General features: G+C 35.8%; 1 protein-coding gene across 2 annotated transcripts in view; it reads left to right on the top strand.

Annotated features, from left to right (window-relative positions):
• HECTD2 (HECT domain E3 ubiquitin protein ligase 2) overlaps positions 1 to 23,288 on the top strand; it is a 77,162-nt gene extending 53,874 nt beyond the window's left edge. The window contains exons 12-21 of one of the 2 annotated variants that reach the window (XM_082674317.1): positions 80 to 187; positions 856 to 988; positions 1,879 to 1,967; positions 5,619 to 5,777; positions 9,032 to 9,106; positions 9,807 to 9,894; positions 9,982 to 10,088; positions 18,808 to 18,923; positions 19,492 to 19,635; positions 20,967 to 23,288. In XM_082674317.1, coding sequence (XP_082530443.1) covers positions 80 to 187; positions 856 to 988; positions 1,879 to 1,967; positions 5,619 to 5,777; positions 9,032 to 9,106; positions 9,807 to 9,894; positions 9,982 to 10,088; positions 18,808 to 18,923; positions 19,492 to 19,635; positions 20,967 to 21,087 — 1,140 coding nt within the window. In that variant the 3' untranslated portion in view covers positions 21,088 to 23,288. Of the gene's footprint in view, positions 1 to 79; positions 188 to 855; positions 989 to 1,878; positions 1,968 to 5,609; positions 5,778 to 9,031; positions 9,107 to 9,806; positions 9,895 to 9,981; positions 10,089 to 18,807; positions 18,924 to 19,491; positions 19,636 to 20,966 lie in introns of those variants that run through there. The other variant, XM_082674318.1, reaches the window with a different exon arrangement.
• The last annotated feature ends 423 nt before the right edge of the window (positions 23,289 to 23,711 follow it).

Below are 23,711 nucleotides of genomic sequence, written 5' to 3' on the forward strand. Positions count from 1 at the left end.
TTTACTAAAGTGTTTAAATGTTTTAAATGAGATTATAGTTTAAGTATAAATGAAAATGTTTGCTTTCTTTTTTAATTAGCAAAGTCTGGTGGATAAAGTATCTCGAAGACAGAGACCTGATATGAATATGTTATTTCTAAATATGAAAGTAAGGCGGACACATCTGGTCAGCGATTCTCTTGATGAGGTATTGATCATTTATTCCAGAATAGTATTATTTGATTAAAGCTTTAAATAAATTTGATAATATGGCTTATTACTAAAATCTTAGTAAGCTATCTTTTGTTTCTGTATGCCAGTAGTGTGCTTGCTTTTGTGTGGTGTGTGTGTGTGGTACACGGGCCTCTCACTGTTGTGGCCCCTCCCGTTGCGGAGCACAGGCTCCGGACACGCAGGCTCAGCGGCCATGGCTCACAGGCCTAGTCGCTCCGTGGCATGTGGGATCTTCCCGGACCGGGGCACGAACCCGTGTCCCCTGCATCGGCAGGCGGACTCTCAACCACTGCACCACCAGGGAAGCCCTAAGATAATATTTGATTTAGTTATGTGATTTTTTTTAAGTTTAGCGTTGAAGGCAATGAACTACTTTGTACTGTATTCTGCTAAATTAAAATCTTGGAGACAATATGGTGCTGGGAGACAGTAACCTTGGGCAAGCTACCTGAGCTCTCTAATTCTGTTCCTTGATCTCTACAACAAACATTACCATACCTGACTAATACAGTGTTGGGAGACGGATGGATGGATGGAGTTTTGTGACATTGTAAATAAGATAATACGTATTCCAAAATTTTAAAAATTAATTTCCTTTTTACTGCCCTTTGTTCTCCTCTACTTTATAATTTCTTCAAATAGTTAACCCGGAAAAGAGCAGACTTGAAAAAGAAGTTGAAAGTTACGTTTGTAGGGGAAGCTGGTTTGGATATGGGCGGCTTGACTAAAGAATGGTTCCTTCTTTTAATTCGCCAAATTTTTCATCCAGATTATGGTGAGTAGTTAATTTTTATGAAAGTGTTTTCTCCCTAATTGTTAGATTCAAGTAGTCGCTCTTATTTTTAATTTAGCCTATGATTTTACAGATTTTTTTGTCAACCATAAATGTTGAATGATTTTTTAAAGACTGTTAGTTACATTTTTTAAACTGACCAAATTGATGAACCTAATAATCATTATCTTACTGGGAATCCTACACAAGATGTCTTTGCAAGGAAGCATCCACATGTTTTCTGACTAAGCCAAATGCATGAAAATTTGTCACTGAAATAAAAAGAACATTCAAAATTAAAAAACAGAACTATAGTTTGCTCTTCACTAATATTCAAAGTCTCTTTCATTAAAATATGAGCCATTTTAATAAATAAGAATCATTAAATAAACCTTTGAAATTTAATTATATTTTATTTAGAGAAAACACCTATATAATCCTTAGTATCATTAAATGTTTTTCTTCAAAAGAGAGTTTTAAGTGTTTTTCTTATTCTTTATTTTTCCTAATTTGGTGTATATGTATATACAGCATCTCTCTGGTAATGGGAAATGGAGAAGACAGAGGTAAATTGAAACCTCCAGATAATCCTCAAAATTAATTTTGATCATAACTTATAAAATATAAAATTATAGTTTTTATAAATCAGCTGATTAATTTAGTTTCTGTCTTTTTACCCTGTTTCTACCCCTGGTTCAGGATACCAGTGAACAATAAAGTGCTCTTGCAAATTCGTTGGACGTGTATTTGATACATTTTAACATGAAAGGTAGTTTGTAACAGAACTGTTGCTGAAATGTGTTGCTTCTAATAGATGAGATGCCATGTACATGTTTACTGCTCTGGGTTTTTTTAATCAATCATATTGATGAAATTATGCTTCTATTTTCCAGGCATGTTTACGTATCATAAGGATTCATACTGCCATTGGTTTAGCAGCTTTAAATGTGACAACTATTCTGAATTCCGATTGGTTGGAATTGTATCCTTTAAACTTTCCACTAGGAGGTGCTAGTAGACTAGAGAGTTTTAAGAATTTTATCTGAATTTTGGAAAACTGTTAATAAGCATTTTATTCAGATTAAACATTCTTGTCAAATTACTGGTAGATTTTTCAGTAATCTTTATTATTTCGTAATATCACAGCTATGTAATATCAGCAGATTTAGTTAATTGGAAGGAGTGACTGAATTGTTCACACTTTTCTCTGAAAACCTTATCTCAAAATAAATATTATTTCCTATTTCATATATAACCTAAATTATCAGAAATTTAAGACATTTTTTAAAAGTCATAGTGTCTTTCCTATTCATAGTGAACTATTTTTCTGTTAGTTCTTTCACTTTGTGCTTATTTCACCCAGTTTTCTAAATTGAAAGTATGGAAATTAAGTCTAACTCTTAATGTGGCCTCAAATCCTGGGACATTCATAAAAAATTAAAAGTTGAATGGAATGGGAACATTTAAAGCATACGGCATTATTTTATAGTGTTTTTTAAAATTATATAAATTTCTATGCCATCCTCTGATCCCTATCAGGTGTGTTGGAGAGGGCATTCCTGCATTGGCTGGGAGACTGGACAGGATGACTTCTGCATTCATTTTTAAACTCTAAAAAATATAATTGTGGAAGAAAGGAGGGAAGAATAAATAAATAAGCAAACACTGGGGATACATAGGTTAAAAGAAGGAAAAGAAAACTACCTTTAAGAAGCTTACCATCTAGACAGACAGATGACCACCAATTCAGGGTGGTCTGTTCTCAGAGTCAAATGACCATTTGGCATTAAGTTCTGAAGAGTTCTGAGAAGGAAACGATTCAGTGTGTTCTTCCCAAATTTTAAAATGGAACCAATATATTTGATTAACACAGGACTGGAGAGAGTAGGGCATAGACTGGGAGAAAGGCTGGGGACAAGTCAGCGTTGTGCTGGCCCTGTTACAGAGCAATGTAGAGGTCCACTTGATGGGAGCAGAGGGTGCTCCGAGAGTTATGGAAGGTGCTGGCAAAATAAGAATTAAGAGCCATCTGATGGAGAGCTTTGAATGTCTGTCTTTCTTGCATTTGTTGGAGTAAATCCTGAAGAATGTATATGAAAATTGAGAGGCTGGATGGAAGAAAAGGTAGTGAGGAAAACCACACCTTGTGATGGTAAACTTAATCTGAAATTTTGTATGTGTTGTCGTATCTAAAGGTCCAAAGTGCTAAGCCCACAGTAAGGAATGTTTAACAATTATTAGACTCCTGTTTTTACTCTCTTATCTCCAGTAGTCACTTGTTGAATATTTCGACTTCATTGAAGGCCTGAGTCATTGATGCTTCTCACCACACTAGGAGCTATTTGAATTTCCTGATAAATATGTTTGTCATTACTTTACATTCTTATCATGGCTTAGATTTGGCTGATACTTTGACTTTCTAATATTTGTAATAAAGTATCAGCTCTTATACCACATTTTTAGAGTGGTATATGTAATATTGTGAATTTGCTTTTTGTGTGTGTGTGTTTTTTTTTTTTTGCAGTAGGCATTAGTTTCTATTCAATCATTACCCAAAAGAGCATATTAAGTGTATTTTCATGTTGTATATTACAAATTAAACAATTAATCTAAAATTAAATTATAGCCACTATTATCTCATTATTATGTGTATTTATCTCACACACACAAAAGAAACCTACAGAAAGTAAGACTGATGCCCTAAACAGCATGATAATATATACAAACATGTGGGATGACAGTGGATTGTGATCACGTAAGTGGTGGAGAGATCTGTCAAAGATGAGGAGAACAAAAAATTGAGAAGTAACAGGTATGATGATTTAGAAAATAGAGTTGGTTCCATACATAGTTCCAGTTTCTAAATTTCAGGACCAAAGATTTATTGTTCTAGTAGTTCTCACAGTATTGTATTTCTAATATAATTATTTTTAAATATTAAGGCCTTGGAGTTTACAAGAAGTGTTATAGTAAAACCTATAGAAATAATTATAAAATGTTTTGAAGAGTGTATGAACAGCCATAATCTAACAGTTTTTTAGGAGTAGAATTACCAAAGGGGCACTGGAACTAAGGGTAGGGGGCGACATAATATAGTGCAGGGTTTTCAAAGTCGGCTCTGTTTGCACCACATGACACTTCAGTGGCTCCAGCAGAATTCCAACATCCCCACCCCTGCTTCAACCAGAGCAACTTGATTTAGTGCGAAATGCAGCATGATTCTTCTGGGTATGGAAGTGCCCTGAAGCAGATCCTATTAACCTACTTCCTCATCTGTTAAAAACCTTCCTTCAGGATTATAATTTTTTTTTTGTAATTTTTAATGAAAAATGCTTAGAACTTGTCACTATAGTAAATGATCATAAATGGTAACTACAGTAGTATCATGCTTATTACTGTTATTGCTATTATCACAATTACAGGCATACATTAGAACTTAATTTCAGTATCTTTACCCTAGAACACATTGCTCAGTCTCTGTTGATATGGTTACCTGTAAAATCACATATCTGTTCCTTAAATTATTATTAGCCTTCATTCTGCCTTAGCAAATTGAATTATTGGCTGTCTTCTAATCTTTTAAATTGTTTTCAATAATTTATCCAGCCCATATATTTAGATTTCCTTTTAAGTCAATAAAATTTGACTTCCTTAAGCACTTGATACTATAATGTTTATTTGACAGTTGAAATATTATGAAATTTGATCTAAAACACCGTTTTTAGAAAATGGATAAATTACATTCTGCTGTATAACTGATAAACAAAATGCAGTCGGGCAAAGTTTATAAATATAACATCTGTAGCTTTTTAACTTTAACACTTTAAGTAAACTCCAAGTAATAAGTCTTTCAAGTATTACTGTGGCAGAATAATTGTCCTATTAACATATCAGTAGTGCATGTGTATGTAGATGTCAGTGTGTGTGTATCCATAGGACTACTCAATACAGCTCTCTCTACATAGCCTGTATTTAGTTGGGTTTTTTTTGTTTTGGTTTTTGGTTTTTTTGGTTGTTTTTTTCTTGCGGTACGCGGGCCTCTCACGTTGCGGAGCACAGGCTCCGGACGCGCAGGCTCAGCGGCCATGGCTCACGGGCCCAGCCGCTCCGCGGCATGTGGGATATTCTCGGACTGGGACACGAACTCGTGTCCCCTGCATCGGCAAGCGGACTCTCAACCACTGCGCCACCAGGGAAGCCCTGTATTTAGTTTTAAAATAGCCAAAATGATCACCAAAATCAATGGTGGTGTTCTGCAGTGAGTTCTGAATAAATTGCTGCTGCTTATGAAATCACCTACATCTTTGTTTAAATTTAGAAAGTTTTCTTATATGTTAAATACTTTATAAAAATGTATGAAATTGCTATCTATTGTGATCTTAGATAAACTTTTCTAGGGAAATGATTAAATACTCTCACCTGATCCTCTCCTTTTTACATGATTTTTGGTAATTATCAATATATTATGTAAAATAAAGGGAAAATAAATGAAAGGAAAGAGGAAGTATGTGGGATTAATTAGAAAGTCAGTGTTAGATCTGAAAGAAGTATGCAAGAAATAGACTGATGCATAATTCAAAACTCATTTGTTGTCATGGATTTTATGTTAATGCTTAACATTTAGTATGCATAGCTTATGGGACTAGCTGTTTATAACAGCATTACTTTGGATATTCGTTTCCCCCCCTGCTGCTACAAGAAATTATTGAGCCCTCCCATCGTTCCTAATGACCAAAGTATGCCAGTAGGCATCTGCAGTGTTACCACTGATGACCTGTGTCAAATTATGCCTGTAAGTATAAAGTCGTTTAGCATCTTATCCCGTAATTCTAGATCATCTCTCTTCTACTGCAGTCTCTCTCCTCCTAACGCTATTCTTATGTTTAAATATGGTTTCCCTCTACCTTTGTAACCCATCTCCTTTTTTGTCTAATTTTCTCCTTCCTTATAGAGACACATAACCCGCTTTGCAGCACTTCTAAGTTCCTCTAACATTAGTAGAACAGGCTGTGAGTCAGGGACAGAGATTTGAATCCAGCCTCTGCCACGTATTAGCTCTGTGAATGTGGATAAGTTGTTTATGTTTCTGAGCTCTAATTTCCTTATGTGAACAATGGGATAGTAGAACTTCCATACTGGGAAGATTACATGAGATAATAAAGTACTTAGTACCTGATCGCTACTGTGGATTCTTATTAACGTGTCACTATGCAATATCGTTAACAACATCTGCAACACCATCCCTGAATAAAATTAATGAATTTCACAGGCCTGTCTCTGATAACATTCCTCAATTCAGAAATTAGATTTCCAATCATCAAGTTTAATCCAGTGCAAAAACGTAGTAGAAGAATGGATAGTATACACATCATCCTGAAAATCCTCTACAGTAATAATGCTTTTTTACAGCTGGGTTTTGGTAGCCATTGGTCAGCAGAGAATTCCCCATAATATTCTTAGTAAGTACCTGGATGTGGATTAAGGGCCTGTTTAAATATCTCTGTGTCTGGATGGTCAAATGAGTTTGGTGTAGGGTTGGAACCTTCCTATCAAAGTTGAGAAACCTCTCCAGAATATGTGACTAATTAGAAAACCATTCTTCATGTGATATCAGATACATTTTTGGAAGTTGGTTTGGATTCTTTCAGATTAAGAGCCTAAATCTGTATTTTTATAAGACTCAGTAGTTGGAAAAAATTGCAAAAGGTATAGAGCAGACTACTTAAGAAACTGAAAGATTTGCCCTTTATAGTCTTGTATTTTGGACACACACTACCTATGAGCCCTGGACGATTCAATTAATTTCCTTATTTGTGTAACAGTGGGAGTTATTGTTATATCTATACACTGATATATATACTAGTTAGTATATATTATATATATATATATATATACACACACTAACAGATGAGCTACCTTCTCATTTAGATTTCTGTGATTTTTTAGTCCCATATATGCAGTTTTTGTTAGATCATTTACCAATAAATTTCCTAATTTTATTATTGGTTTTTACCAATAAATTGTCTAATTTTATGATTAAAGCTATTTGAATTTGACTCATTTAGATCCAGGTGTTTTTAGTTAATAATAATGGATATTTTATGAATGACTATACCAATATGTTGTTTTATATTATGGAGCTGAAGGTGATACTGAGTTAATTTCATGTTCTTATATTGCCTCTTTAATAGTGAATCAAGATTGTGCATATGCTATGAGACCAACTGTAGAAAAAACTGAGTCTCTATGCATGCATGAATAAAGATTGAAAGGAAGCAAGAAAACAGCCATGTTAGGATAGTGGAATGTGGGAAATTTTTTTTAAATTTAAAAATGGATTATCGATTTAATAATGGCATCTATTAAAAATTAACACCTAATTCCCATTTCATATATGGTAAAATATATCGATAAAAAGTTTTAAGTGCTTTTTTATTCAGTACTTTGTTTACCATTTGTATCTGTACACTATGTGTTTTAAGAAGAGTAAACAGGAAAGCAAAGAGAAACCTATAGTGATACATTTCTTAATTTAAACACAGTATCTGTGAATAAGGACAAAAAATACAGAAAGTAAGCAAAATATTCAGTGGTGGAGCCTTCAATAAATACAGTGTTAATAGGCCAGTGCTTTTCGATGGCCATGTTAATGAAAACTCCATTGGTTTTATAGAGACGGATCCATGACTCAAAGCATCAGAACTGTCCAGCAGCAGCAACAAATCTTCCCCACACAGCCTTGTGAAAATTACCCTTGAGGTTTTTAGTTGAGAATGGAGGAGAGGCTAAGTGTAACCTTGAATCAGGAACTGCAGTAGCTCTTTTCTTTTTGCTTAAGTCACTCTCAAATATGCTCTATTAAATAATACCAGGGTATTCAAACAGTGTGTAAAATCAGTAGTCTGTATCTTCACACACTCTTAATTTTACATTTACAAAATTATAAAGGTGTTGAACTATATGGGTAATTAATATTTTAGAGATAACGTATTACAGTTAAGAGTCTAAGAACAGATAAACAACAACAACAAATCAACAGAAATTGGGTTTTGAAAATACAAAGGCTGGGAATAAAAGGCGCTACAGTCCTGAATAAAGCAGATCTGAGTATATAATTGTACTACCTAATTGACTTTGTATTTTATCATTAAAAATTTAATCTTTGAAAGAAGATGGTAAATACTTTCCATTAGATTCATCTACTAGTCCCTTGAATTGTTTAAAAAACTGCAAATCTCCCAATTATAATTTTCAGCATCCATAATTTTATTAATAATTGAAACAAATGATGAAAATCATATCGGAACCTATGCCAGCCTAGATTTGTTTAAATTTTTCTTATTTTAATGGAATGGAAATTTTAATATGTAAAGTGTGTAAGGTCATCCTAATCATGCTGTTCCTTATATTTTCTACTAATATTTAAAATAAATTAAAACTTTTTTTCATAAAACCTGAAATTTTAAAAAATACTGGCTTAGTTTTTCTATTTTTCGATCTCTGTTCAGGGAAATCATGAGTTACAATGTAGGAAAATATTTCCTCCAGTGTTCTCAAGTTGTTCTTGGGAGAGGAAGGCACCGTAACTGAAATGTAAAAACCACTTAACATGTATGAACTGTGTGTTTTTATGTTTAAAAGATGAATCCTAAAACATTAACAGAGTTTTTTAAGAATATAAACGGAAAGTGAGAAATACTGCAAATTCATAAACAGTGATGTTACAGATAGCAGTGAATTATGATGGAAACCGTGCTCTTAGCTCACTGAATAAGAATAGACCCCAGAATTATTCCTCTGTGGGTATAATTGAGTATGTTCCTTTATGTGACCTTTTCCAATACATTTTTCCAAGCCTTTTACATGGTAGAAATCATTAACTAGCATTTTGTGCCCTGGAAAAAAAAATATCAAATATTATCATTATTTCAAAGTCTGCGTTTATCTACTCTGTCTCACATGTAACTGAACTGTAGTAGATCTGCTTAACTATTTTGGGTAGTACTATTTGATTTAAAAACACAGATAACAGATTTCTCTTTATAGGAGTTGGCCCATGGATTAAGTGAACTCCTGTCATATGAAGGCAATGTTGAAGAAGATTTCTATTCAACATTTCAGGTATCCTTAAGGGCAAATAGCTTTCCGTTAACCAGGTATTTCATATGTGAAAAATACCCTTTGTTACCATACACCCACCATTAGAAAAGGTGAACAAGGACTGATCAGTACATACCACCCCCTATCTTAAAGGATCTTAACCTGATAAAGTAGAGCTAAAGAGGCAGACACATATAGGTGAGCAGTCAAGGAAAGTGCTTAAAGAACATCAACAAGGGTGAGGGCACTCTGCCAGGCACCTGGCCTATGTCCTTGACTCAGTTACTTTCTCAGAGCTTTTCAGCTTCTAACAACAAGCCCCCTCTGTCGCTTCAATGCAAGAAGCTAGAAGCAGAAGCTAACCGACCAGACCAAAACTCTCTCACTTCCACTCCCCTGACAATAATCAGGAGGTGGGAATTATAGTAATCCACATGGCTCCAAAGACCTGAGTGCTCCCCTAACTGCCCGCGCAAATTTTGTTAACATCAGTAAAGTATTTAACTGTATTCAAGAGGGTTAAGGCCCTACTTTTTTACCCCAAAATGCTTCCACGACTCTATTCTTAATACAAATATCACAAAAGCCTAGCCATTCTGTAGTTTGTATATTTAGAAGAGGGGGGAAAAAGTTTTCTTTTTAAATTTTACAAACCTGTTCACTGAAGTCTGTTAATATATCAGCATACCAATAAATACACTGTGTTGGAATCTCCCATCAGGTGTTTCAAGAAGAATTCGGAATAATTAAGTCCTATAATTTAAAGCCAGGTGGTGATAAAATTGCAGTTACCAATCAAAATAGGAAAGGTAAGTTAAAACACGATTTATTAATTAAAGCGCATTAGTATTTGCCATTTACTTTTACTACTTAACAGATATAAAATTGTTTTCCAGAATATGTACACCTTTATATTGACTTTCTTCTCAACAAATCCATCTATAAGCAGTTTGCTGCATTTTATTATGGATTTCATAGTGTGTGTGCTTCAAATGCCCTAATGGTGAGTTTAAAACTTCATGCTTTCAGTTAGGTTTTGTAATACTATGATATTGACAAATAATTCCTTAAATATTTTAGTAGATAGGCTTTTAAAATTTAAAAAAAAAAAAGGTTTCTAGGGTTTTTTTTGTTTTGAGGAAAATAATAAAGATTTTTTTTAACATCTTTATTGGAGTATAATTGCTTTACAAAGGTGTGTTAGTTTTTGCTTTATAACAAAGTGAATCAGCTACACATATACATATATCCCCATATCTCCTCCCTCTTGCGTCTCCCTCCCACCCTCCCTATCCCACGCCTCTAGGTGGTCACAAAGCAACGAGCTGATCCTGTGCTATGCTGCTGCTTCCCACTAGCTATCTGTTTTACGTTTGGTAGTGTATATATGTCCATGCCACACTCCCACTTTGTCCCAGTTTACCCTTCCCCCTCCCCACGTCCTCGAGTCCACCCTCTACGTCTGCGTCTTTATTCCTGCCCTGCCTCTAGGTTCTTCAGAACCATTTTTTTTTCTTTTTTTAGATTCCATATATATATGTGTTAGCATACGGTATTTGTTTTTCTCTTTCTGACTTACTTCACTCTAGGTCCATCCACCTCACTACAAATAACAATTTCGTTTCTTTTTATGGCTGAGTAACATTCCATTGTGTATATGTGCCACATCTTCTTTATCCATTCATCTGTCGATGGACACTTAGGTTGCTTCCATGTCCTAACTATTGTAAATAGAGCTGCAATGAACATTGTGGTACATGACTCTTTTTGAATTACGGTTTTCTCAGGGTATATGCCCAGTAGTGGGATTCCTGGGTCATATGGTAGTTCTATTTTTAGTTTTTTAAGGAACCTCCATACTGTTCTCCATAGTGGCTGTATCAATTTACATTCACACCAACAGTGCAAGAGGGTTCCATTTTCTCCACACCCTCTGCCACATTTATTGTTTGTAGATTTTTTGATGATGGCCATTCTGACTGGTGTGAGGTGATACTTCACTGTAGTTTTGATTTGCATTTCTCTAATGCTTAGTGATGTTCAGCATCCTTTCATGTGTTTGTTGGCAATCTCTATATCTTCTTGGGAGAAATGTCTATTTAGTTCTCCTGCCCATTTTTGGATTGGGTTGTTTGTTTTTTTGGTATTGAGCTGCATGAGCTGCTTGTATATTTTGGAGATTAATCCTTTGTCAGTTGCTTCATTTGCAAATATTTTCTCCCATTCTGAGGGTTGTCTTTTGGTCTTGTTTATGGTTTCCTTTGCTGTGCAAAAGCTTTTAAGTTTCATTAGGTCCCAATTGTTTATTTTTGTTTTTATTTCCATTTCTGTAGGAGGTGGCTCAAAAAGGATCTTGCTGTGATTTATGTCATAGAGTGTTCTGTCTGTGTTTTCCTCTAAGAGTTTGATAGTTTCTGGCCTTACATTTATGTCTTTAATCCTTTTTTTTTTTTTTTTTTTTGCGGTACGCGGGCCTCTCACTGTTGTGGCCTCTCCCGTTGGGGAGCACAGGCTCCAGACGCGCAGGCTCAGTGGCCATGGCTCACAGGCCCAGCCGCTCCACGGCATGTGGGATCTTCCTGGACCGGGGCACGAACCCATGTCCCCTGCATTGGCAGACGGACTCTCAACCACTGCGCCACCAGGGAAGTCCTTTAATCCATTTTGAGTTTATTTTTGTGTATGGTGTTAGGGAGTGTTCTAATTTCATTCTTTTCCATGTAGCTGTCCGGTTTTCCCAGCACGACTTATTGAAGAGGCTGTTTTTTCTCCATGATATATTCTTTCCTCCTTTATCAAAGATAAAGCAACCATGTGTGCGTGGGAGTATCTCTGGTCTTTCTATCCTGGTCCATTGATCTATGTTTCTGTTTTTGTGCCAGTACCATACTGTCTTGATTACTGTAGCTTTGTAGTATAGTCTGAAGTCAGGGAGCCTGATTCCTCCAGCTCCATTTTTCTTTCTCAAGATTACTTTGGCTATTTGGGGTCTTTTGTGTTTCCATACAAACTGTGAAATTTTTTGTTCTAGTTCTGTGAAAAAATGCCATTGGTAGTTTGATAGGGATTCCACTGAATCTGTAGATTGCTTTGGGGAGTATAGTCATTTTCACAATGTTGATTCTTCCAATCCAAGAACATGGAGGAACATCTCTCCATCTCTCCATCTGTTTGTATCATCTTTAATTTCTTTCATCAGTGTCTTATAGTTTTCTGCATACAGGTCTTTTGTGTCCTTAGGTAGGTTTATTCCTAGGTATTTTATTCTTTTTGTTGCAATGGTAAATGGGAGTGTTTCCTTAATTTCTCTTTCAGACTTTTTCATCATTAGTGTATAGGAATGCAAGAGACTTCTGTGCATTAATTTTGTATCCTGCTACTTTACCAAATTCATTGATTAGCTCTAGTAGTTTTCTGGTAGCGTCTTTAGGATTCTCTATGTATAGTATCATGTCATCTGCAAACAGTGACAGTTTTACATCTTCTTTTCCGATTTGGGTTCCTTTTATTTCTTTTTCTTCCCTGACTGCTGTGGCTAAAACTTCCAAAACTATGTTGAATAATAGTGGTGAGAGTGGGCAACCTTGTCTTGTTCCTGATCTTAGTGGAAATGGTTTCAGTTTCTCACCATTGAGAACGATGTTGGCTGTGGGTTTGTCATATATGGCCTTTAGTATGTTGAGGTAAGTTCCCTCTCTGCCTACTTTCTGGAGGGTTTTTATCATAAAGAGGTGTCGATTTAAATATGACAAAGGATCTGAATACACATTTTTCCAAGTAAAATACACAAATGTTCAAGGGCATATGAAAAGGTTCTGGATATCATTAGTCACCAAGGAGATGGAAATCAAAACCACAGTGAGATTCCACTTGACAACAATTAGGATGGCTAAAATCAAAAAGTGAGGCAATAAGTTTTATCGAGGATACACGGAGAAATTTGATCTCTCATATGGGGTGGAATGAAGATAAAATGGCAAAGCTGCTCTGGATAAAGCTCTGGGAGATCCTCAAATATTAAACCTAGAATTATCATATGACCCATCAATCCCACCTAGGTACACGCTCAAGAAAATGAAAACACATGTTTGATCAAAACTTATATATGAATTTTATAATAATGTGATTCATAGTAAGCAAACGGGAGAAACATCCAAATGTCCATTAACAGGTGAATAGATAAACAACATGTTTTATCCAATCAGTAGAATATTATTGTGACATAAAACAAAGGAAATATTCACACATAGTTGTCTCTTGAAGAAATTATGCTGAGTGAATGAAGCCCTTCAAGAGGCCATGTATAATTCTTTTAATATGAAAGAGCAGAATATGGAAATAGAAAGTAGAGTAGTGGTTTTCTAGGCTGGGGCATTGGAGGAGGATAAGAAGATTAGCAATGATAGCTAAAGGGCAGAGGAGTTTCTTTTTCAAGTAACAAAAATCGTCACAAATTGTGGTGATAATTGTGTGTATCTGCAAATATACTGAAACCATTAAAATGTACACTTAATGGATGCCTTCTAAAGTATGTGCATTATATCTCCATAAAGCTGTTAAAATAAATCAATGCATGAAGTATTTTGCAATGTAAAAAAAAAAAGTGTTGAATTTTGTTGAAAGCTTTTTCCGCATCTATTGAGATGATCATATGGTTTTTGTCCTTCAGTTTGTTAATACGGTTTATCACATTGATTGATTTGCATATATTGAGGAATCCTTGCATTCCTGGAATAAACACCACTTGATCATGATGTATGATCCTATCAATGTGCTGTTGGATTCTGTTTGCTAGTATTTTGTTGAGGATTTTTGCATCTATGTTCATCAGTGATATTGGCCTGTAGTTTTCTTTTTTTGTGATATCTTTGTTTAGTTTTGGTATCAGGGTGTTGGTGGCCTTGTAGTATGAGTTTGGGAGTGTTCGTCCCTCTGCCGTAGTATGGAAGAGTTTGAGAGGGATAGGTGTTAGCTCTTCTCTAAATGTTTGATAGAATTCGCCTGTGAAGCCATCTGGTCCTGGGCTTTTGTTTGTTGGAAGATTTTTAATCACAGTTTCAATTTCACTGCTTGTGATTGGTCTGTTTATATTTTCTATTTCTTTCTCGTTCAGTCTCGGAAGGTTGTGCTTTTCTAAGAATTTGTCCATTTCTTCCAGGTTGTCCATTTTATTGGCATATAGTTGCTTGTAGTAATCTCTCATGATCCTTTTATTTCTGCAGTGTCAGTTGTTACTTCTTCTTTTTCATTTCTAATTCTATTGATTTGAGTCTTCTCCCCTTTTTTCTTGATTAGTCTGGCTAATGGTTTATCAATTTTGTTTATCTTCTCAAAGAACCAGCTTTTAGTTTTATTGATCTTTGCTATCATTTCCTTCATTTCTTTTTCATTTATTTCTGATCTGACCTTTATGATTTCTTTCCTTCTGCTAACTTTGGGGTTTTTTTGTTCTTTTTTCTCTAATTGCTTTGGTGTAAGGTTAGGTTGTTTATTTGAGATGTTTCTTGTTTCTTGACGTAGGATTGTATTGCTATAAACTTCCCTCTTAGAACTGCTTTTGCTGCATCCCATATGTTTTGGGTCATCGTGTTTTCATTGTCATTTGGTTCTAGGTATTTTTATATTTCCTCCTTGATTTCGTCAGTGATCTCTTGGTTATTTAGTAGTGTATTGTTTAGCCTCCATGTGTTTGTATTTTTTACAGTTTTTTTCCTGTAATTGATATAGATAGCATTGTGATCGGAAAAGATACTTGAAATGATTTCAATTTTCTTAAATTTACCAAAGCTTGATTTGTGACCCAAGATATGATCTATCCTGGAGAATGTTCCATGAGCACTTGAGAAGAAAATGTATTCTGTTGTTTTTGGATGGAATGTACTATATCAATTAAGTCCATCTTGTTTAATGTATCATTTAAAGCTTGTGTTTCCTTATCTATTTTCATTTTGGATGATCTGTCCATTGTGAAAGTGGGGTGTTAAAGTTCCCTACTATTATTGTGTTACTGTCGATTTCCCTTTTATGGCTGTTAACATTTGCCTTATGTATTGAGGTGCTCCTATGTTGGGTGCATAGATATTTACAAGTGTTATATCTTCTCCTTGGATTCATCCCTTGATCGTTATGTAGTGTCCTTCTTTGTCTCTTGTAATAGTCTTTATTTTAATGTCTATTTTGTCTGATATGAAAACTGCTACTCCAGCTTTCATTTGATTTCCATTTGCATGGAATATCTTTTTCCAGCCCCTCACTTTCAGTCTGTATGTGTCTCTAGGTCTGAAGTGGGTCTCTTGTAGACAGCATATATACAGGTCTTGTTTTTGTATTCATTCAACCAGTCTGTGTCTTTTGGTTGGAGCATTTAATCCATTTACATTTAAGGTAATTATCGATATGTATGTTCCTATTCCCATTTTCTTATTTGTTTTGGGTTTGTTATTGTAGGTCTTTTCCTTCTCTTGTGTTTCCCACTTAGAGAAGTTCCTTTATCATTTGTTGTTGAGCTGGTTTGGTGGTGCTGAATTCTCTTAGCTTTTGCTTGTCTGTAAAGCTTTTAATTTCTCTGTCAAATCTGAATGAGATCCTTGCTGCGTAGAGTAATCTTGGTTGTAGGTTTTTCCCTTTCATCACTTTAAATATATCCTGCCACTCCCTTCTGGCTTGCAGAGTTTCTGCTGAAAGATCAGCTCTTAACCTTATTGGGATTCCCTTGTATGTTGTTGTTTTTCCCTTGCTGCTTTTAATATTTTTTCTTTGTATTTAATTTTTGTTAGTTTGATTAATATGTGTCTTGGCATGTTTCTTCTTGGATTTATCCTGTATGGGACTTTTTGCGCTTCCTGGATTTGATTGACTATTTCCTTTCCCGTGTTAGGGAAGTTTTCAACTATAATCTCTTCAAATAGTTTCTCAGATCCTTTCTTTTTCTCTTCTTCTTCTGGGGCCCCTGTAATTCAAATGTTCGTGCATTTAATGTTGTCCAGAGGTCTCTGAGACTGTCCTCAATTCTTTTCATTCTTTTTTCTTTATTCTGCTCTGCAGTAGTTATTTCCACTATTTTATCTTCCAGGTCACTTATCCGTTCTTCTGCCTCAGTTATTCTGCTATTGATTCCTTGTAGAGATTTTTTAATTTCATTTATTGTGTTGTTCATTATTGTTTATTTGCTCTTTAGTTCTTCTAGGTCCTTGATAAACGTTTCTGGTATTTTCCACATTCTACTTCCAAGATTTTGGATCATCTTTACTATCATTATTCTGAATTCTTTTTCAGGTAGACTGCCTATTTCCTCTTCATTTGTTAGGTCTGGTGGGTTTTATCTTGCTCCTCATCTGCTCTGTGTTTTTCTGTCTTCTCATTTTGCTTATCTTACTTTTTGCAGGCTGCAGGTTCGTAGTTCCCGTTGTTTTTGGTGTCTGCCCGCAGTGGCTGAGGTTGGTTCAGTGGGTTGTGTAGGCTTCCTGGTGGAGGGAACTGGTGCCTGTGTTCTGGTGGATGAGGCTGGATCTTCTTTCTGGTGGGCAGGACCACGTCCGGTGGTGTGTTTTGGGGTGTCTGTGACTTTATTATGATTTTAGGCAGCCTCTCTGCTAATGGGTGGGGTTGTGTTCCTGTCTTGCTAGTTGTTTGGCATAGGGTGTCCAGCACTGTAGCTTGCTGGTCGTTGAGTGGAGCTGGGTCTTAGCGTTGAGATGGAGATCTCTGGGAGAGCTTTTGCCATTTGATATTACATGGAGCTGGGAGGTCTCTGGTGGACCAGTGTCCTGAGCTCAGCTCTCCCACCTCAGAGACTCAGACCTGATACCCGACCGGAGCACCAAGACCCTGTCAGCCGCATGGTTATAAAGAGTTCCACAGGGCTTCCCTGGTGGCGCAGTGGTTGAGAGTCCACCTGCCAATGCAGGGGACGCAGGTTCGTGCCCCGGTCCAGGAAGATCCCACATGCCGCGGAGCGGCTGGGCCCATGAGCCATGGCCGCTGAGCCTGCGCGTCCGGAGCCTGTGCTCCACAACGGGAGAGGCCACAACAGTGAGAGGCCCGTGTATCACCAAAAAAAAAAAATATATATATATATATATATATATAAAGAGTTCCACAGATATGGCTTGAAGTCTATAGACAAATCATTGATCATCAACTTGTATTGTCCTCTTCCCTCACAGCCTGGATACAAACCTCCAAGCTCATTTAGATTGATGGCAGAATTCAGTCCCTTGTGGTTGTGGACTAAAATTCCCATTTCCTTGAAGACTTGGATGGGGTGACTCCCAGCTCTCTCCGATTCTCTCACATGCTCCCCTCCATTTCAAAGCCAGCAGCAACATGTACTTGGAAACTCTCTGGCTTCCTCTTCGGCTACCAGCCTGTGAAGACTCTTTTCTTCTTTTCTTTTCCTTTGTGCTTAGTCTTGTTTCACTTGCTCATAGGGGCCGCGTGGGGAGGACTCGCGCCAGGCACTTCACAACAGAGTCCCTAGTCAGTTTTCTAGTTTTTAAAGTCAGAGCTAGAAATAAAAATAGTTCTCTCATTTCAGCCTTAATTTTCTAAAGGGAAAAAAGACCAGTCAACTCCATTCCCTCCCCACCCCACTCCACCTTACACTATGTCTTATGCTATGGCTTTTAAGGCTTTAAAAAATTTCCTCAAGCAGAGTGGATGAAGAGATCCCAAGGGCTCCAGGTCTTTAATACTGCAGGGCAAAGCACAGAAACTAGTCAACAATAAGCTCCAGGGCAAAAGCCACACCTTCTTACTGTTTAAGGAACAGGTTTATAACTGCTTCCTGCCTCTTCAGGGGTCCCCCCAGCAACTCTTGTGTTGCCTTTTACCCACAGGATGTAGTTTGTCACCAGAGTCATGGTGGACTCCAGTTGGTTTGACTTTTTCTTAGCCTTGTGAGTATGGGTCAGTTGCCGTTGAGAACACTATGTCGGAAATGTCATAAGATAAAAGCGTGTTTTCTCTTCACCGCTGCTCCCCTGGGCACACTCCATCAAGCCATTTGCACCTCCATGCAGTTTTATAAGGGGGGTTGGGAGCAAGGTCTTCAATGTGAATTATTTTGCATAGGAGAGAGCTTCTTTTAGAGTGATCTTTGTCTCATGTTTATTGAAAGTACCTTTGGAAATGGAGCACCTGTTGATTTCGAATTGAGTTTTGTCTGTGACGCACTATAGTTATGGGGGTGGAGGGAGGGAAAATAAATAAATAGCATAGCAGGTCTCTGTTTTTAAATTGTAATCTCTTTAGGTGGGAGACAACCTATGTAAGTGAAAAAAAAACGAGTGAACAACACAAGACAGACTAACCTACTACTCAAACTCTACAGTGTACACAGGAGGCTTTATGGATGTTGGAACCAGGCATGTCAATAGATGCTAGCGTATTGATAGCTGAAAGAGTTTCAGGCTGGGTTTCAGGGAAGAGTTGTAATTTGGACTTATGCTTAGTCATCTGCTTGTTTTTCTAGCAAACTGCTAATTGCTATTATTTGCAAAAGGGGGAACCTAACAGTTTGACAAGATTTATACACTTTCAGAAGCAAAAATACCTTACCTTAGTAGGAAAAATATGAATGGAGATTTTTCTTTAGCAAAAATGGTTTGATTTACTATAAGAACGTCATGATTTTTGTTCTTTGGTTCAGTGAAAATAGTTCCAATTTCACTTTTTTCAAACATCACTTTTTCTTATCATTTTTGATAAATAATCATTGGCAGCTGCTTCGTCCAGAAGAGGTTGAAATTCTGGTGTGTGGAAGTCCTGAACTGGATATGCACGCCCTGCAGAGAAGTACTCAGTATGATGGCTATGCGAAGACCGACCTGACTATACGGTGAGCTTTTTTTACTTCTGAGAGTGAGGGTGCTGAAGAGAGAATGAAAGAGAGTGTGGTTCGTTTATTTGCATAACTTACAATCTTTGAATCAAGTTAAGTCAGCTGAAATACTGTACAGCCCACACTGCTTTATTTTATCTCTTGAAAATAATGTGAGAATATTAAATATGAAATCACTTAGCAGTCCCCTTAGGAGAAAGTAATATAAGTAAGTTTCTACAAAAGCATAGAGATTTGACTTTTTTTTTTTTTAATTACTTTGGTTCTAGAATTGCAGGGATGCCATGCTTATAAATAGCCTTTTAATAGCACTGTGTTGAAAAATAAGGAAAATTATATAGGAGAAAAATGGCTTTTGTACTCTCTACTGTTGGACTATTTTTATAATGATGTTAGTCAAAAATCTAATTTATATCAGAAGCCTGTCATTCCTCAATTTCACATTAAGGGTATTATGTACCTTTAAGGGAAGTTGTTTCCCTAGAGCTTACTTTATATTACTTTATTCTGATCTGCAGGATTTTTGTCAAGACATTTTATATAAATATCCTTTGGTGTTCTCTAGATACTTTTGGGATGTTGTGCTTGGATTTCCTCTTGATCTTCAAAAAAAGTTGCTACATTTTACCACAGGAAGTGACAGAGTACCTGTAGGAGGAATGGCTGATTTGAACTTTAAAATCTCAAAGAATGAAACTTCTACTAACTGGTAAATTTCCAAATTGTAATTTTTTTAATCTGTAGGTTTGGCTAATAATAATATGTTTGGAATTAGAGGATTCTTTGATTCTGAAGTGGTTTTCATAGAAAACTCTTGGGAGTAAGCATGGCTTTGAAATAAGAGAGACTATGGCTTAAGGTTCTGTATGAATTTTGAGAACTACCAGTACGAACTGATAATAATTCCTGTGCATCAACTTTTTACTTTCATAAGTCAACTGCTTTGTAGTTGCTTCCAGAATCTAGCTTGCTTTTCATAGATTATCTAACCTTCATTTTTACTTAAAGGTGTTTTTTATTTAAAATACTAAGGTGAGTTTTTGGCTGTTATAATTAGTTCTTGTGCTGGAATACCGCTAGTGCTAGTCTTTTTTTCTTTATCTAGTGCTCTTTGCATATGAAAGTGATGCCGATGATGGCTTTAAATTATTTTCTATAGTGTTGATGGGTTAATGCTAATCTACTTACTTCTTTTCCCAATCTCCTTGTAATTTCTAAAGCTAATTTGAGTAGACACTACTTTGATTATAATCATTTTTTTCTCCTGCCCCATATATTCCCTGAGCTTTGTCAGTTCTTCCTTTCATAAATTAGAACTGAAATCTGTCCTTTCCTTTCTCACCGCCACCGACAGCTGTTCTGATGCTGTGGAGTTCCTAAAGGCTGAGGGAAAGGGTCTAAGAAATCTGTAGGAATTTTGAATAAAGATAACAGTGTCATCGGGTAGAGGGTTGGGAGAGCTGAACAAAAAGATTCAGAGGATGAATGTTGCTTGTACCTTGAGGGCAGCAACATGAGGAGCATGGGTATCAAGTGTCCCAGAAATGTTCTTTTTATTATTTTTTGACAGTCAAGACTAAAAAAGTAGTAACGGTTATATTATCTACTATTCTGCTGGGTGTTTTATGTAGACAGCTCTTTTCATCTTCCCACCCATTCAAATAGTTTGCCTTATGATGGTGATGAGGCAACTGAGATTTGGAGACATGAAGCCGCTTGAACAAGGTCTCACAGCCAGAAAGTGCAGGAGATGGTATTCAAATTCAGATTTGTCTGACTCCAAAAATAATGCCTCTAGAATATGAGTTTTGTGAGAGCAGGGACATTGTCTTGTTGGTAAACCCAGCCCCAGTGTCTAGAATGGTGCCTAATACACAGCAGGTACTCCAAAAGTATTTGTTCAGTAAAGGAGTGGATGAGTCATCTCATTATAGTAAAATAGATTTGAATGTGTGTATCCAGGTACTTTGAAAGTTGCTTACCAGTCATTCTGTGTTTGTTTTAGGACTTGGTATCTTTAAAAAAAATTTTTTTCTCTAGGTTGCCTGTGGCCCACACCTGCTTCAATCAACTTTGCCTTCCCCCCTACAAGAGCAAAAAGGACCTGAAACAGAAACTGATTATTGGAATTTCAAATTCAGAAGGTTTTGGACTTGAGTAACCTAGAAGACTTGAAGTATATTTTATATGTAGCATTCACTTCCCTCTTACTGTGCCTTTAACCTTTTCATGTTTCTGTCTCAAAACACCTTGACAAAGCTCACCAACTTTAAAATACTGACTTTTTTTAAATCAAATATGAAGTATGTTCAGTAGAGGCATGGTTTTCTAAAAACACAGCACTGCTTGAGTGAGAAGAAGACCAGATGGCAGAGACAGGGGTGGGTCCAGTCCCTCTTTTTTATAGCACTTTATCATTCTCCATAAGTAGTTGTCACAGGTGTTCCACTGGGAAAGCATCGTGCAGTAAAGACTGCACAGATGACAGAGTGGAGCCCAGTGGCACCTTGTGCGCTGCTAGCACACGGTAGCAACACAGATAGCTACATTATCATTAATGTAAGGCATGTAGCCATATTTTCATATAGCGGTTAAACAACAGTATAATTGCAAATGCAATTTACAGGGTTTTTTGATATACTGGCTTTGGTCCTCTAAGATTCTTTTCAACCATTGCTGAAAAGCGTGTAAATAACTACATAATAGCCTGAGAATAATGGGATTTTGATAGTGCCATTTATTGCTAAAGATTTATTTTTACAAAGTAAATTCAGGGTTTTAGATGTGTATACAGCTTTTACAAATCAATAAAGATGATTGTACAAGAGTGTAACTATTTTCAGACTAATTGGAATCAAGGTTATATTCTTTTACATATTGTTAGTCTGCATGCATATGCGCAGTAAGCTAGTTACTTGGAGCACTCTGTAATATTTGTATAATCATTTCTTCTTAAGGGTCAGAATATTATATAGAAAGGAAGTAGAACTGACTAATCACTGATAAATTAAGTCAATCACAAGCACAAAAAAAGAGAACTGTTTTTATATATACTTTGATTGATGTACAAGACTTATTTCTAATATTTTTTGATCACCAGTTGTACTGAAACACTAATTTTTGGAAAAAAGTAGGATAAGATATTTGACAAAAGTGAATACAATAATATTTGTGTCCAAATGACGTAGCTTGGTGTAAAAATAAAGTTCAAGATTTTGGCTGAAATGTTTGTTTTCCACTGGATTCTGAATATAGCAAATTCAAAAGTACCCTTTTTGGAGTTTCTTAATAAAGTAGCATGTAAAAGGAAACTGCATTTTTTAAGTCAGACAGTAAATGGTTTTCTTTTTAATTTACAGCAAATGAAGCAGTTTTATTAGCATGTTATAGATATTTCCAAATCAAGAATTCTCTATTATACTTCGATAGCTTTCCTTCAGAAAACTCTGAATATATATTTGCAATAATAATGAAGCCAGCACTTAGTACCAGCACATGGTTCACATGCAAATAATACTTTCCCCAAATTTTTTCTGAGTTACACTACTATCTTATTACTATGCTTCCTACACCCCACCAGCAGAATTCTTTTAGGGTGGAGGAACTAATCAGCTTGTTCTGCTTTTTTTCTGAAGCCAACTTGTGAATCTTAGAGGAAAAGGAGTTAGTTAGTTTACTGTTCTCTTGAGACAGAAGTGACTCCGCTTTTCCACTTGGACATACTATTTAAAGGATTTTTCTTACAAGTTTTGGAACACCTAAGATTTAAAGGCATGTTGGTTTTGTTTTGTTTGCTCTGTTTTTAATCCATATGCAAATAAAACTGCTTCTCTCTTATACTGCTTGAACTAGAAAGTAAGATTTTAACATAGGTTACTACTAACTAATAAGCACAAAAGAATCATGTGTAAGAAACCAGATTTAAGTGTTTTAAATAAAATGTAAACAAAGTTTTTATTTGGTAGAGACGGAAAAATTGTGTTGGTTTGGTCTGCATGTTTAATGATGTGCTTTGTGTATCAATAGCTATGTCATTTTTAAATAAGAAGTACACAAGCCAAATTTTTAAATGACAGAGTCCATAAATAACTGGAAAATTTTTGTTGTCTGTTGTTGAAATTTATAATCATTTATCACTAAATTGCACATTGCCTTTATTTATTTATGCTCTGGTTTTGGTTTACAGTGTAATTAATACCTCATTTTTTAAAAGAGCCACTACTGTTACATTTCGTTAATTTAAACAGCTAGAAAATTCATATAGTTGCTTTTTTTTATATATAATCTGTTAATGAATTCTTGATTTTTGTATCTGCCACAGTAAATTAAAGCATTGCACAGTATTTATCAGTATTTACAAAATGTCCTGTCCTTTTTTAATCTTTCCTTAATTAATCATATTTTTGTCTGTATGATCAGAAGTTTTAACAGTCCCTCTTTTTTGTACAAATGTGTATTGTATTACGTTGTTAATTTCTGGATAAATTTTTTTCAGATATTAAAGTTATATAATCAGCCAGGCTTCAGTTCATTTTTTGAACATTAGGCAATGAATTAAAACCACAAGTTTAAAATATAAATGCAAACTACTCTCTTTGTTACACTGTCTCTTAAACTGGTGCTGAGGAAAATTGCTAATACATACACCTTCAAAAGATATGTGTTGTTGACACCAAATGTAACTAACTTCTAGCATTATTTTTCAGTACAAAACAATGTGTAGCCAATGGCTGCATGATCACAGATATTCCACCAAATGAACGTTATACCACCATCAAGGCCACC

The sequence above is a fragment of the Grampus griseus genome (genome assembly GCF_964374135.1).
Source record: "Grampus griseus genome assembly, chromosome: 16".
NCBI lineage: Eukaryota > Metazoa > Chordata > Mammalia > Artiodactyla > Delphinidae > Grampus > Grampus griseus.